Source organism: Megascapheus bottae, chromosome 29, assembly GCF_031878675.1.
Source record: "Megascapheus bottae isolate mThoBot1 chromosome 29, mThoBot2.hap1, whole genome shotgun sequence".
In the NCBI taxonomy this organism is placed as follows: Eukaryota; Metazoa; Chordata; class Mammalia; order Rodentia; family Geomyidae; genus Megascapheus; species Megascapheus bottae.
This window is the reverse complement of record NC_143537.1, coordinates 10,728,145-10,744,222: the sequence shown is the minus strand read 5'-3', so window position 1 is coordinate 10,744,222 and position 16,078 is coordinate 10,728,145. Positions and strand designations below refer to the sequence as shown.

General features: G+C 45.8%; 1 protein-coding gene and 1 pseudogene across 2 annotated transcripts in view; both read left to right on the top strand.

Annotated features, from left to right (window-relative positions):
• The first annotated feature begins 293 nt into the window (after positions 1-293).
• LOC150044728 (2-iminobutanoate/2-iminopropanoate deaminase pseudogene) lies at positions 294-772 on the top strand (annotated as a pseudogene).
• Positions 773-10,250: 9,478 nt separating this feature from the next.
• LOC150044727 (zinc finger protein 573-like) overlaps positions 10,251-16,078 on the top strand; it is a 29,607-nt gene continuing 23,779 nt past the window's right edge. For both annotated transcript variants that reach the window (XM_090320885.1, XM_090320884.1), the window contains exon 1: positions 10,251-10,544. In XM_090320885.1, the coding sequence (XP_090177011.1) occupies positions 10,338-10,544 (207 nt within the window). In that variant the 5' untranslated portion in view covers positions 10,251-10,337. The remainder of the gene's footprint in view (positions 10,545-16,078) is intronic.

Here is a 16,078-nt window from a genome sequence, read left to right as displayed (position 1 = left end):
GCTACTGAGGAGGCTGACATTTGAGAATTATGTTCAAAGCTAGCCTGGGAAGAAGAATCTGTGAGACTCTTCTCTCCAGTTAACCACAAGCAAACCAGAAATGACTCAGTTTGTTAGAGTTCTAGCCTTAATCAAAAAGCTCATGGACAATGCCTTGTGTGCCCCTTCCCTCCGAGGCTAGGAGGCTTGGGCTCCTCAGTCTCTAGTGGTGAGCAGATAGCTAAAAGTGATTCTTCTCCCCGATTGGCCGCTAGAGGGTGTAGTCATGTCATTGGCCGCTAGAGGGTGTAGTCATGTCGTCTCTAACCCGAAAAGTGATCAGTACTGGGAAAGCCCCTGGGGCCCTTGGTGTCTACACTCAGCTGTGTTAGTCGACCAGACCTAGTACATTTCGGTTGGCATGGATCCTTCAAGTGGAAAGCTTGTGCCAGGAGGGGTGGTGGAAGAAACGAAACAAGCTCTTAAAATCATGCGTAAAATTCTGAAACCTGCAGGCTGTGACTTCACCAATGTGGTAAAAGCAACTGTGTTGGTGGCTGACATAAATGACTTTGGTACTGTCAATGAAACCTACAAACAGTGGGGCTCCTGTTGAAATTGAAGCTATCGCTGTCCAAGGGCCTTTCACGACAGCTTCCCTATATGTGGTCTCAGTGTGCTTTATTCAGGAATTTTCATCTTATCGTTAACGTATTAATTTTTGCAAATGGATATCAGGAAATGTATCCAAAATATCTGGTTATTATGTAAATGCCATATCTTAGGAAATATTACATAAAGAAGATGATGAAGTTACTGATCCTATAAATTACAGTTCTGTATACTCAGATGTATACTTCTGTATACTCAGATGGCTCAGAGAAACACTAATTGCATAGCTATTTAAATAGCAAAATAAAAGAAAAGATGTTATTCACTTACTTATGTGAACTATGCATGTTAGATATGTGGTGAGTGAAATTGAAGTATTCAAACTTGAATGGTACAGGTAAAGAAGTGGACCAAATTTTTATATGTATAATGTTTTTCTATTGAAACTAAATAAGCATGTAATCTCAAAAAAAGAAAAAGCTCAAGGACAATGCCCAGACTGTGCATTCTAGTCCAGAACTGACTACAACAAATATATATTATATAATAATATAATAATTATATTATTAAGTATAATGATAATATTATCATATATTATATAGGTGTAATAATCATAGTTTATATAATTATATGTTATATAATAAATAATATATAGATAAAACATATATATAAAATGAATGCTGCTACTCTACATCAGAGATATCTGAAATACAATTGGTTTACCATATAAAAAATTTCCTGGGGCTGGGAGTTTGGCCTAGTGTTAGCCTGCTTGCCTAGAACGCAAGAAGACCCAGGTTTGATTCCTCCTTAACACATACATACAAAAAAGCCCGAAAATGGTGCTGATTCTCAAATGGTAGAGCTCTACCCTTGAGAAAGTCCAAGGACAGTGCTCACGCCCGGAGGTAAGCCCAGAACTGGCAAAAAAAAAAATTCCCAAAATGATCTTGAAGTTATCTTGGCCAGAACAGGCCCCAGGCATTTGTATAATTCTGCAATACTACTGAGAACAGTGCAGTCAGCAACAAAATAATAGCAGCTCATATTTGATATCACTTCCTGTGCCTCATTTTCTCTTTCTTCAGCACTACATTCAATGTCTCCATCTTTATCTACCAACAAGAGACTCCTAGCCAAGAGTGTCAATAAAACTGACACTTTAATTCATTCTGGAATGACTCATTTACTCATTCAAGCTGTGTGTGTGTGTGTGTGTGTGTGTGTGTGTGTGTGTGTGTGTGTGTATGTGTATGTGTGTGTGTTTCTAAATAACAAATCTGGTCAGGATGTTCCATATCACACACCAGACTGTGAACATGAGGGTGGTGGCTGTATTGTATGAATGTTCTTAATGTAGGAGTGTGTAAAAGACACCCGCAGTCAGAAAATGCCAAACCATTGCAATTCCTTTGCAGTGGTGTGATGGGAGAAGTTTGTGTTTATGACTTAGAGTACAGAGTTGAGAGACGCAGACATTTGAGGGAAACCTTCTCAAGTAAACAGAGATGTATTAGAGATGGAGGTGCCTGCCTGTGACTGTGTTTTCCCCATACAAGCCCGCATCCAGTGTCAGATAACATATTGTCAGGCCTGAGTCTTTCAACTTTCTGACAGGTTCAAGCAGGCTTTTGCATAGGGACTCACTTTTCATTTTAGTATTTTGAAGTTCTTTCTAATGGAGTTTTCCACATTGTCAGGGGGAAATTGTATTGATTCTAATTTCTCCTTTTATATAAAAGGTCTCATCTACCATTCCTTTCTTGTCCCTTGTTTTTTTTTGTTTTTGTTTTTGTTTTGTCACTCTTGGGTTTGGGCTCAGGGCCTGAGCACTGTCCTTGGACTTGCTCAAGGCTAGAGCTCTACCACTTGAGCCTCAGCACCACTTCCGGCTTTTTACTATGTATGTGGTACCGAGGAATCGAATCCGGGTATTCGTGCGTGCTAGGGAAGCACTCTACTCTAGGCCAAACTCCCGGCCTCATTGCTTGTCCCTTGCATCAATGAAAAACATCTCTCTCCGCAGTAGAGAGTAAGTGGGTCTGCTTTTCTAACTGTGGTCCCCAGGGAGCCACTATGACAATCCTGATCTTCCAGATCAAAATCTGCTTTCTTGTCATAACCACAGACAATTTGAGTTTACCATGTTTGAGAATTTTATGTCTAAGCTGTGAGGAAGACCTCGGTGGATTTCTTTTTTCCCCATGTACTGTTAGGTTTGAGGCCTTTCAATTTCAAGGCATTTGTCACAATTTTGTATTCATGGAATGAGGTTTTTCTGAAATGACTTTTCCTTATCTTCTAAAGAGGAGATCAGGCAGCTTAACTTCTTTCTTTCTTTCTTTCTTTCTTTCTTTCTTTCTTTCTTTCTTTCTCTTCCTTCCTTCCTTCCTTCTTTCTATCTTTCTTTTTTTGGCTCGAGCAATTCAGCTCCAAGCTAGTGCTCTATCACTTGAGCCATGGTGCCTCTTCTGGTTTTCTGTTGATTAATAGAGTCTCACAGACTTTCATACCCTGGCTGACTTTGAACCAAAATCCTCAAATTTCAGCCTCCTGAGTAGATAGGATGGCAGGCCTGTGCCACCAGCTCCTGACGCTGACAGCTTGACCTCTACCTTCCTCATTCATAGGTTCATCTGTAAAGCAGCCATTAGCTAGAGGTTCTTCTACTTCAGCTTGGAAAACATATTGGGATCATTTTCAAGGAATGGACACAGCTGAAAATGGATCCATAAATCAATCATTGACTCTTAGATTAGCTAGGAAAATAGGCCAATTGCTTGGCTGAAGAATAGTTTTGTTTTGTTTTGCCAGTCCTGGGCACATACTGAGGGCCTGAGCACTGTCCTTGGGCTTTCTCAAGGCTAGCACTCTGTCACTTGAGCCACAGTACCACTTCTGTCTTTTTTGTTCTAAGTATGTGGTACTGAGGAATTGAACCTGGGTCTTCCTGCATGCTAGGGAAGCACTCTACCACTAGGCTAAACTGCCAGCCCCAAGAATAGTTGTTTCTTTTGTTTGTTTTTTGTCGGTCGTGGGTATTGACGTCTTGGACTGGGTGTTGTCACTGAGCTTTTCACTTCAAGGCTACCGCCCTACCCCTTGAGCCATGTGCCACTTCCTTCTGGTTTTCTGGAGATTAAGAGATGAGTGTCACAGACTTCACCTGGCTGGCTGCTGATGTTGCTGTGGTGGCTCATGCCTGTAATCCTAGCTTCTTAGATGGCTGAGATCTGAGGATCAAGGCTTAAAGCCAGCTCAAAAGAAAAGGACCTGAGACACTTGTCTCCAATTAACCTCTAGAAAACAGAAAATGAGGCTTGGCTCAAGGATTGGGTAGTATCCTTGAACTGAACAGTTCATCGAAAGCGCCCAGGCTGAGCTCAAGCCCCATGAGCCCCCCCAAAAAAGAATGTCACAGACTGCAATGCCCAGGCTGGGACTTTGCTCCTGAGTTGCTGGGGGTGGTGGGTGTATTTCATACAATGAATGATTAATAGTTGTGGCAAGAACATTTATTAGTGGTTTTTATATCTGAAAAACACAAATACAGTGGAATTGGTTACAAGTGGCATTCCAAATCAGTAATGAAACCTCTATTCTTAATGTATTGTCTTAGTTTTTCTTTTACTTTGAAACTTCAAGATGAAGGAAAGAAATAGAGGTGTAGGTAGTTTTGAGGTCCTCTAGTATATTCATCAATTTAGTAATAACTTGTGAATCTCTGATTAATTTGTGAAATATGAGAGCTCTATTTTTGTTGTTCTTCTGTTGTTTATTGTTAGGTTCCTGTTCTGGGGCCGAGTTGGCGTCCTTAGGATCATAACCACCCTCCCCACCACTCCTAGGTTTGGTTCCAGAACCAATGTGCCACATGGTGAAAGCAAGAAAATCAGATGTCAAAAGATGGGTGCAGAGGTAGTGTGGAGCTTGGAGATGCCTAGGAGTTTGGGAAAACCTTTGGGAATTGGGCAGGGTAGATGTCTGGGAGCTGGAGGACCAGAGGGGATGCCTGAGAGTTAGGGGCCCTGTGGCACAGCAGTGACAGCTCCTGTCCCTAAAGGCATCATCCTGGGCACCTCCTGGCACCTAAACACCTGCTCTGTGGAGCCCTAGGTTAACATGAGTACATTGTGCATTCGAGCAGGTGGTGCCCCACCCCTTGGAGTTCCCCATTTCTCTGCCCCAGGGTGTCCAAATCCCCAGTTTCCTGAACACAACACTGACTTTACCAGTCCACAAGCCTCCCAGAGCTACCTGGAGTGGAGGTAAAAAGACTGGGGCCTAGGGTGGCCATCCCTCTCCCCCTGCCCTCAGGCACAAGCTGGACCCTGCATTTCCCATCATGCAGGTTTCTTGTCCCCTAGGCCTTAAGACACAAACTCTGGTATTCCCACACGTAGCTGGTGCATAAGGGCTACAACAGCAGTGCCCACCCTATCAGGACATAAGCCTGGTTCCTCAACCGTGCATCCCATACACAAAGTCCCACAGCCACGGCTCCCTTTGCTGGGTGCCCATGCTTGAACTGTGATGCAAACTTGCTGCATAATTTTGGATGCAGGACCCTGGGCCCCTACCCCCTCACAAAGCTCCATAACCAGTAACCTCATCCCGCTCCCCCCCCTCAATTCTGCCCCTTTTCTACCTCTCCACTAAACTGTAGAAGAGTTAGGCTCATGGTGCAATACTGTTATAGACCAATAAGAAAATGGGGAGTGTCAGGCACTAGTGGTTGACACCGGTAATCCTAGCTACTTCTATGGCTGAGATCTGAGCATTGTGGTTCAAAGGTAGCCCAGGCATGATAGTCCATTCATGACATTCTTAATCCAATTACCCACCAGAGAAATGGAACTGGCACATAGTTCAAGTGGTAGAGTGCTAGCCTTGAGCTGAAGAGCTCAGGAACAGTGCCCAAGCCCAAAGTTCAAGCCCCAGGACTGATTAAAGAAAAAGAGGAAAGAAACAAGAGTAAAAAGATAGAGAGACAGAGACAGAGAGAGAGAGAGAGAGAGAGAGAGAGAGAGAGAGAGAGAGAGAGAGAGAGAGAGAGAGAATGGGGTGAGGAGCTCTTCTCCAAAGTATTAACACGTCAAAATGCCCATGGTCAATAACCACAAGGATGCAACCACGGGTAGGTAGTTGAACAGTTTAAAATTTTCACAAAAACAAAAATAATTTGGCAGCTAAGCCTGCTAGATTATTATAATACATTTTTGCCCTTGAATTGTCCTTGAAGTTTCTTTTATTTTCTCGGTAGACATTGACCTTAAACTCAGGCCCTGAGCAGTATCCTTGGACTGCACTGTTCATGGACTTTCTCAAGGCTAGAGATGTACCACTTGAGCCACAGAACCACTTCCAGCTTTTTCTATGTGTGTAGTTCTGAGGAATGGAACCCGGGTCTCTGTGGTTTCTAAGCAAGCACTCAACCACTAAGCCAAGCTCCTGGCCTGTCCTGGAAGTTCTTTATCTGATTACCATAGTTTCACATCCTCTGTTTTCTAAGTTGCCAGATATTATGTGTTCAACAATGTTGCCTGTGACATAGGAAAATTTTTATAATCACACCCAGTGCAATCAGGATTTCAGAAGGGCCATGAAGAAATGTGAGGCACACCAGAAGTGTGCAAATTGAATACATTACATATTTATTAGAAAGTTTCAAAGAAAATCACTTCATTGTAGGATGAAACACTTCAAGAAAACTGTAGCTTAAATTACATATAGCCTGGGGCTGGTAGTTTGGCATAGTGGTAGAATGCTTGCCTAACATGGATGAAGACTTGGGTTCAATTCCTTGATAACACATACATAGAAACAGTCAAGTTGGAGAGCGCTAGCCTTGAGAAAGCCCAAGGCAGTGCTCAAATGCTGAGCACAAGCGCTAGGACTGGCAAAAAAAAAAAAAATGCAACCGTAGCAAGATAAACACCATAGGTGAGAGTGCTTAAAAGGGTCCTTGTTAATCGAATACTGCTGACTCACAGCTATAATCCAAAGTACTCAGAGGGCTGAGATCTGAGGATCAAGGTTCAAAATCAACCTGGAAAAATCTGACAAATAATTATCTTCCATTAACTAGCAATAAGTTAGAAGTGGGATCTGTGGCTCAAGTGGTAGAATGTCAGCCTGAAGGAAAAAAAAAAAAAAAAAAAACAACCCAGTCAGCATCAGTGCCCAGATCCCAAGTTCAATCTGTTCAAACCTCAGAATTCAGACACACAAAAGGGTCTCTGTGGAAAGGTGGTGTGGAAACCACGACCTGTGGAATGAGGAACCCAGCTTCAGGGGTAATATGGAAAAACATCTGGTAGAGGCAATAGCTGTGGTGAAAGTCTCAGGGCTGGAATGAAGTCAGAATGTGGAGGAAGGGGTGTGGGGCTGGTTCTGAACCAGAAAGAGAATGAGGGGAGGTGATATTAGAAAGATCAGATCCAGCTGGTCCATGGTGGCTGATGCCTGCAATCCTAGCTACACAGGAGGCTGAATCTGAGGATCATGTTTCAAAGCCAGCTCCCATCAACTACTCAGAAAAAGCAGGAAGTGGTGCAGTGGCTAGCCTTGAGCTCAAGGACTGGCCCCAAGCCTTGAGAAGAATCACCAGTCCTCAGGAGTCAGTTTCTCTACTACAAATACAAGTATGAGTCACCAGGGCCAGGCAATCCTTTCTTATGTATTATCTATTTAAGACCTATGATCCAACAGGAGAGCTCAGTCTGAAAGTAGCAGTTCTGGTTCAGTTGCAATTAATGATAAGGTCTGTTTTTCTTCTGGAAGTAATCTTGTCTCTGGGAGGAGGACAAAGACTCAGAAGCTTCCCCTATGGAGTGTATCTTATATTGTAACAGTGATAAAAAAAAAAAGAGGTCTGCGATTAAAGCTCGGTTCTTAGTTCAAAGCCTCTAATGTGGGAAGACTGGGCCGGTGTGCAGCTTTGGTCAACTGGGTAATCTTTTTTTTTTTTTTTTTTTTTTTTTGCCAGTCCTGGGCTTGAGCTCAGGGCCTGAGCACTGTCCTTGGACTTTCTCAAGGCTAGAGCTCTACCACTTGAGCCTCAGTACCACTTCCGGTTTTTTTCTATATGGTACCGAGGAATCGAACCTGGGTCTTCATGCATGCTAGGCAAGCACTTTAACCACTAGGCCAAAGTACTGGCCACAGCTGGGGAATCTTGAACGATATAAGCCCACTCTCCACCCACCCACAAAAGAAAGAAAATCCATATCTTAAATCCAATTTCCTTCACCTCTTCTAGATAGCTAGAAGAGGAGATTGAAAAGGGCCAGAAACTCCAAGTAGTTTCCCTTCCTGTTATGCCCTTGATTGCTTAACTTTGTTCAAGGAGTAAATGCGAAATACTGTAGTTGCATGGCCAGAAGTTTGGGCTAGTGGTAGAGTGCTTGTCTAGCATGCAGGATACCCAGGTTCTATTCCTTGGCACCGCATGATTAGAAAAGGTTGGAAGTGGTGCTGAGGCTCACGTGGTAGAGTTCTAGACTTGAGAAAAATCCAAGGACACTGTTCAGGGCCTTAGTTTAACCCCAGGACTGGCAAAAAAGAAATATAGTAGTGGCAATGTACTTAACCTGGGAATGTCTTCAGGTTACCTTCCCATGGTTGAGCAGTGCATTTGCTAAAGTCCTCAGGTCTCAGCTCCACTTGGGCTGCTTGTCCTAGGGAAGAGGGGTCCCTTTTTCAAATTCCTCTGCCTAGAAGAAGCAGCAGTTTTCTGATTCTCAGTGAAGGGAAGGAGGTGCTGCTAGAGATAAGGATGCTGGAGAGCAGTGTGAGCTTGGAGCTCACAGCCTGCAGAAGGAGGCTGCAGCAGACTTGTTCTGAAGAAAACCAGGGAATGGGAGAGGAAGGAAGGAAATAATTAAGTTAATATTTTAGATCAGTTGGCCAGAAAAGGGTTTGCCAAGGGAAACCTTTGATCTGATTTATGAGAAGCTGGAGAGAAGCACATATATTTATTTTTGTGTATTTGTGTGTGTGCAGGCACATGCACATGCACACATACTCTTCCAGCAGTGCTGGGGCTTGAACTGAGGGTCCCATTCCAGTGCTTGACTTCTTCCTGAAAGGCAGAATCTCTACTACTTGAGCCAAATATTCATTTGGAGTTTTTGATAATTTATGGGAGATAGGATCCTGTCAGCTTTTTCTGCATAGGCTGGTTTTGAACAGAGATCTTCAGATATTAACCTCGTGATTACAGGCAGGAGCCATCAAGCATCAACGTCCCCTGAAAAGTTTAGAAAGAAGTAGCATTATGGCTCAAGTGATCAAGCAATCACCTTGAGGTGAAGATTCAGGGATAGTACGCAGTTTACCCCTGCCTCTGGATGTTCTGTTACAGCAGTGTGCTCAATATAAAAGGCATATAATGTTGTTTATGACATTATTCACAGTAGTAGAAAGGTAGAGATAACCCAAATGTCTATAGATGGATGAACGAACTATGTTTGGTATATCCATTTAATGGACTATTAATCAATTTTAAAGAGGAATGGCATTTGGACCAATGCTACAACAGGAATGACCTTTAAAAATATTTTAAGAAGCTGGACACCGTGCCTCACACCTGTATGCCTAGGTGAGGAGGCTGAGATCTGAGGATCGAGGTTCAAAGCCAGCTAGGGAACTAATAGTGTGAGGCTCAGCCAGGCATGGTGGTTTACTCCTGTCATCCTAGCTACTCTGGAGGTAGAGGTCTCAGGATCAAGATGGAAAGCCAGTCTGGCACAAAAGGACTTGAGACTCTTATCTCTAATTAATGTCTAGAAAATGAAAGTGGAATTTGGCTCAAAGGTAGGGCAGAAGACTTGAAATGAAGAGCTCAGGGCCAGCGCCCAGGCCAAATCCAAGCCCCAGAGCTGACCCAAAAGAAAAAAAAAAAGGGAAGTGAGGTGGGAATCACTAGTAGAACATCAGCCTTGGGCAAAAAGGGTCAACTTCAAATGGAGAATGAAGAAGGTGGCTGCTGCTGGTGAGAAAGACCAGGCTTGTGCTGGAACTGTGGCTCAGTGCTAATGCTTGCCCAGAGCCCATACCCGGATCAAAGTAGGTCTTGGTTTCCTTTGCCCCAGCAAAAGCAAGAGGGGAGCCCCAGACCCCTAGGTCTGGGCATCTGCAGGAATGGATAACTCTTTGCAAAGCCACATGAGGTTGACTGTTAGCAGCAGGAGGAGAGGATGGCATTGGTTGCCAGAGGCCACAGGGATGGCACCAAAGGACTCCCCTCCCCCACCCCCTGCACACCAGCTCCCAGCATGCACCAGTCAGGGCCCTGCAAACCAACAGTTGTGCTTTGTCTTGGCCATGTGGGCCAGGAGGGAGCGGGAGGTACCATTGAGGATCGGGAGGGGGGTGGTTTGATGTGAGACCCACCAGATCGCTCCCGGATGACGGGACCGCTCCACAGGAAGGCAGATATGGACGCATGCAGAGTTTTGCTTACATGATGGAAGAGAGAATCGTGGGCTCGGTGCCTCCACGAGCCCAGCACTGGTATTGGTGGGGTGACCCCCCCGCCGCCCTGACTTAGTGGTGGAGTCCGGCTTCCGGCCGGCAAGCAGGAGGAAGGGGGTGAAAGTTGACACGTGGCCATTGCCGCCACCACCATCACCACCACCACTGCTGGTGCTCTAGGAGCTGGTGCTTTCACCTCTACAACATCAGGAAGCGCAGACCGAGGGCACGGAGCCTGGGGCAGGGCCACAGGACCATCGCAGGGACGGATGTGTGGCCTGGAGCAGGGCTCGAGCGGCTCATATTGCCTTGGCGGAGGAAAGACAAGCAGCTTTCACAGCGGGTGGCTCTGCACCAGCGGCCCTGGTCTGCCTGCCCAGCCCGCCCAACCTGTGGCTTTGCAGCCTGTAGCGGGAGCAGCAGCCCGAGGGCACCTGGAGAGGACGGGAGCGGCGCTGGTTCCCACAGCCAGACAGGTGCGATGCGGCCAGAAGCCCCCACTATCCACTGCCCCCACCCGGTTTGCTTCAGTCCTTTACCTCCATCTTCCTCCTCTTCCTGAGTCCTCCATGGCAGCTCTTAGAGAGTTAGCCCTCCTCCCCTCCCCTCCCAACCTTTTCCTTGAAGAGATGAAAAACATAAAAAGCTGCTCCCCATTTTGAGGCAGCAGTGAGCTTGTTGTTTATATCCAAATCTCCCATAAATTAAAGAAACAGGATTGTGGTGTCCAGAAGTTCCAGGAACTAATCTGTCTGCGTTAAAATTAAAATTGACCTAAAATCCAAGCATAGCATTTGTTTTTCATGCCATAAAACTACCTTCAGACAGCTGAATGGTACTCAACTGGCTTTCAGCGCCCTGGAATGTCCCTGACCCCCACGTTATCTCACTCAAACATCTGGTTGCTGTGTTGCTGTAAATCTGTTTTCTTTGCCTCTAAAAGCTCTGTAAAATTTCAGCTGTGCTTCCTCCTAAGCTCCCCTGTGTTGGGTACAGGAAAAGCCCGAGCCCCAGCCCGCCTGAATAAAGCCTTGCTGTTGCATTTTGGAGCTTCTGACTCTCCGTGCTCTTCTTGGTCGTGGTCTGGCCACCTGGGCATTACATATGTGGGCTCGTCTGTCCAGGATCCCCCAGGAACCCTGTCGAGACCCTCTGAAGGCCAGAAGCTTTATTGGTCTGTGATCGCTAGAGCTAAGAGCGCTCTCTGTTTGTCTGTGTCTGTGTTGTTACCTTTTTTACTTTCATCTTGTGGCCAGCAGTTGCATCTGTATCTGGCAGGCTGTTACTGGGACAGACTTGTCTGGACAGTGATTCTTGAGGAAAGGGAGATTTCCTGATCCCTATTCTGGGCAAGGGCCCTCTGGACCCTAAGCCATCAGGGGACACCGAAGAGGTGTCCCTCTGGTTTGACCACACTCCCCAGGGAGGGGAAGAAGGAGTCTCCCTGATTCCTCCCATCACCAGGTGGACTGTGTTTGGGCAGCTTCCCTCTGAAAGTAGTGAGGGGGGGCCATCTGGTAATCGGTCCCAGTAAAATTTAGCTGTTTGTTTACATTTGTTGCTTGTAATCTGTTGTCTGTTTGCCAGCTCTCTTATTTTATCCTTTGAACATGGGAAGCAGCACCTCTTCTCCCTTAGATCTGACCCTTGCACATTGGCAGGATGTGCAGGAGACTGTCAGTAACAACAGTGTAATAGTTCAAAAGAAAAAGTGGGTCACCTTCTGTTCCTCAGAGGGCCCCCCTTCAATGTGGGATGGCCCACTGGCGGCACTTTCGATTTGACAGCCATCCAGAGAAACAGGAAATTGTTTTTGAGCTGCACACAGGACTCCCTGACCAAATTCTTTATGCAATTAAGTTGCCTTTTAAAAAGTTTTGTTTTGAACATGGTTCTCACCTGCAAGAGTAAAATTGGCAAAGCTGTCTTGACTCAAACTTCCGGAGAAGGTACAGCTGATATTAATTTTGCACGCTTTAAGATCTTTGAGTATGAATGTGTGTATGAATGGGTGTGAGGGAACATGTTCAAGGTTAAATTGTCAGCATGCTGTGTGAAACACTGGATGAGCTCATCCTTGAAACACAAAGGCAATTGTGTTAATCTAAGTCTAAACTTCAAGAAAATGATTAGGTTTAAATGTTTTCCAATGTTTTATGGATTATTGCATTATTTTAAAGAGAAACTGACGCCTAGAGGCGTCAAAGAGATGCCAGTGAGGTGGGAGCAGAGAGGAGGTTGTAGTGGGATTTTCTCCTCTATCCTGAGCCTTATACGGCTTCTCAGATGAAGGCCAGCCCAAATAATAGCTATGAGAAGTAATAAAAATTGATTAGTAATAATAAGTGCTATTTGTTGAGATGGATGCTTCATTTATTTTCTTGCTCATTGAATGTTCTATCATAAAACTTAGTTGGGGTAGGAATGTGACTTGGTGGTAATGTGATTGTACAGCATGTGAGAAAGTGCAGGTTCCATTCCTCAGTATCAAATAATCAAACAAAACAAAAAGCCAAAGTGGCACTGTGGCTTGCTTAAGTTAAACAGTTGTAGCCTTGAGAAGAAAGCTCAGTGACAGTGCCTATACTGAGGTCAAATCCCTGGATTGGCAAACATCTGCAACAAAGAAAGAAAAAACAGGAAAAGAAAACCAATTTTAGAAGTCTCACTGTGTCTCAAGTGGTAAAGTGCTAGCCTTGAACTGAAGAGCTCAAGGAAAACACCTAGGCCCAGAGTTCAAGTCCCTCCAACAATAAAAAGTATGTTTTACCAGGGTGATGGGGAGCCTGTAATCCTAGCTACTCAAGAGGCTGAGATCTGAGGATCAAGGTTCAATGCCTGACTGGCCACAATAGGACCTGAGATTCTTTTTTTTTTTTTTTTTGCCAGTCCTGGGTTTGAGCTCAGGGCCTGAGCACTGTCCTTGGACTTTCTCAAGGCTAGAGCTCTACCACTTGAGCCTCAGCACCACTTCCGGCTTTTTCCTATGTATTTGGTACCAAGGAATCGAACCCGGGTCTTCATGCATGCTAGGCAAGCACTTTAACCACTAGGCCAAACTCCCGGCCCAGGACCTGAGATTCTTATCTCCAGTTAACCTCTAGAAAATGGGAAGTGGAGCTTGGCTCAAGGATAGGGTGGTAGCTCAGGGACAACACCCAGGCCCAGAATTCAAGCCCCATGATACACCCCCCTCCCAAAAGAAAAAAAGAAAACCAATGTTATCGAATTCCATTTTTTTTTTTTTGCCAGTCCTGGGCTTGGGCTCAGGGCCTGAGTATTGTCCTTGGACTTTCTCAAGGCTAGAGCTCTACCACTTGAGCCTCAGCACCACTTCCGGTTTTTTTGTATGTATGTGGTACCAAGGAATCTAACCTGAGTCTTTGTGCATGCTAGGGAAGCACTTTAACCACTAGGCCAGACTCGCAGCGCAGTACTTCTATTTTTAGCACTTTGGGGAACTTCAGAGAATTCTGAAGACATAGACTGATCTCTCCATGTCACTGGTAAAAACTAGCTACTCTCACCTTTGAGAAATTGATTTCTTTGTTGTTGATAGCTTTCATTTTTGTGTGAGATTGGTCAATGCCTTTCTCAGCCTGGTTATTTCACTTAATGTAATATCTTCCACAGCCCTTCATGAGATTCTGAATACAGCCTTCTCATTGCAAATGTTTTCCAGCTGTTGGATATGAAATCCCTACATAAGAAAAACATGGATGTTCCCATTGTACTTCAATTATCCCATGGTCAGCTATTCTACTCCACAGCTCCTTGAGAAGTTGGTTCTATTTTGTTTCTTTCTTTTTGTATTTTGGTGGTCGTGGGGTTTGAAATAGGCCTGGGGGATTTGTGGCCCTGTAGTTTAATTACAACACATATTGGTGGCTTTACTGCATAGAGCTAAATGAAATGTCATTATGCACTCTCTCTGATGGAAATCAATCACAGTATACTGCCAGGAAAAAATGAGGCCGAGGCCAGTGCACAGGGTCCCTGGATCTGTCACTGTGTGTGCATGACTCTAATTGGTGCATGAACAACCCTCCTGTTACCCTGTGCTGATTGATGGGGCATCCTCACGCAGGCCCCATGTTCTCTGGTGATTTTCTTGCTTTGGGGATTGGCAAGCTCAAAGATGGGAGGTTCATTTGATAAGGGCATGCACCCTGCCTCAGGGAGACCCATCCTGGACTATTTGGCAGTGGTAGCCTGTTTTCCTGTATCCTCCAGGTAAGCTCTGGGCCCCCACACCCCACAAGAGAGAATGAGCCAGTACAGCCTCCTAGCTATCTGGGGGATTTGTGGGAAACTTGTGAGTTTTCTGGACTTGGAATTTTGACATCAGAACCCTGGGGTGGGGTGGGGTGGGTGATATTGCAGGATACAGTATTTCCGTAGCTTTTGCTGTAACCTTCTGAATGTGTGTGTACGGGGGTGGGGGGGAAGCTGGTTCACTGTCTGCAGTGTTCACTGTGCATTTTGTCCTTGGACGAGTGAGGCAGGGCTCAGGATGCATGCAGGACAGATGACAGGAGAAGTAGGGCACACTGGCACCCCAAAATTTTACTTCCCCTTGGGAATTGAGCCCAGCTTCAACACCTCCATGTCCATGACATACCCCAGGCTTTGGAGACATATTTGTGGGGATCCCTCCTCTTCCCCACTTGGAGGCCTCTCTGAGACCCACAGGAAACAAGCCGAGATCAGGGCCATATCTCATCTTGTGTTCTTTTGGGTGAATTGTTTGGGGATAAGTAAGCTGCAGGGTATTTTTCCAAACAAGGAGACCACTAATTTAGTGCACGTAGCCACTTTTGCACTCCATCCTGTGTCCCTGGCTTTTGTTCTTGGTGGCCTGACTGGGGTGAATTCGCCAAGCCCTAAAATGCACATGTGTGGGCAGAGTGGGGTTCCCATTATGGGGCCATGTTGGGGTCCTTAGGATCACTACCACTCTCCCCAGCACTCCATGATCTCTAGCTTTGGTTCCAGAACCAGTGGGCCATGTGTTGAAAACAGGAAAACAAGATGCCAAAAGATGGGTGCAGAGGTAGTGTGCAGCTAGCAAATTCCTAGGAGTTGGTGGTGGTAACACTTGGGAGTGGCAGGGTAGACGTCTGGGAGCTGGAGGACCAGAGGGGATGCCTGAGAGTTAGATGCTTTGTGACCAAGCAGTGACAGCTCCTGTCCCTGAAGGCATCATCCTGGGCACCGCCTGGCACCTAGATACCTGCTGTGTGGAGTTCTAAGTGAGCATGATTACACTGGGCATTCCAGCAGGTGGGGCCCCACCCCCCTGGGAGTCCCCATTCCTCTGCCCCAGGGTGCCCACATCCCAGTCTCCTGGACACAACACTGACTTTAGCAGTCCACAAACCTCCCAGAGCTACCTGGAGTGTAGGTAAAAAGACTGGGGCCTTGGGTGGCCATCCCTCTCCCCCTGCCCTCAGGCCCAAGCTGGAGCCTGCATTTCCCATTATCCAGGCTTTTTGTGCTGGAGGTCCAGGGGGCTGAGATCTGGGATTTGAGGATGAGCTTGGATCAGAGGTGGAGAGGAATCTGAAAGGGGTGTCAGGTGGGTGAGAACCTTGGATCAACCACAGGACATGATATTCCAGTGTTCTTAGGGGTGTTTGATGTACCACTCCATATTCCAGTGAGTGCTGGGCCCAGGTGCACCCCACAATAATCCCCACTCAGCATCACCAGAGAGCGGATTAGGCTGGGAACCAAGGTCTAGCTGGGCATGCATGGCTGGAGATGGAGATGCAGCCCCTGCCACATGTGCCTGTGTCTGAGTGGCCAAGGTAGGACATCGCTTTGATAGAAACTCAGACAAGGATGAAGGGGCCCTCCTCTCCCAGGGATGGTTGGTTTGTGGGTTGGCCACACGTGGTGAAGTGTCTAGCATCAAGTAGGGGCTCTTGTTTATTTTTGTTTCTTTTCATTTAACTTTTCCTTGAGAGTGGAGCTGTGGCTCAAGTGGCAGAGCAGTAGCCTAGAAAGA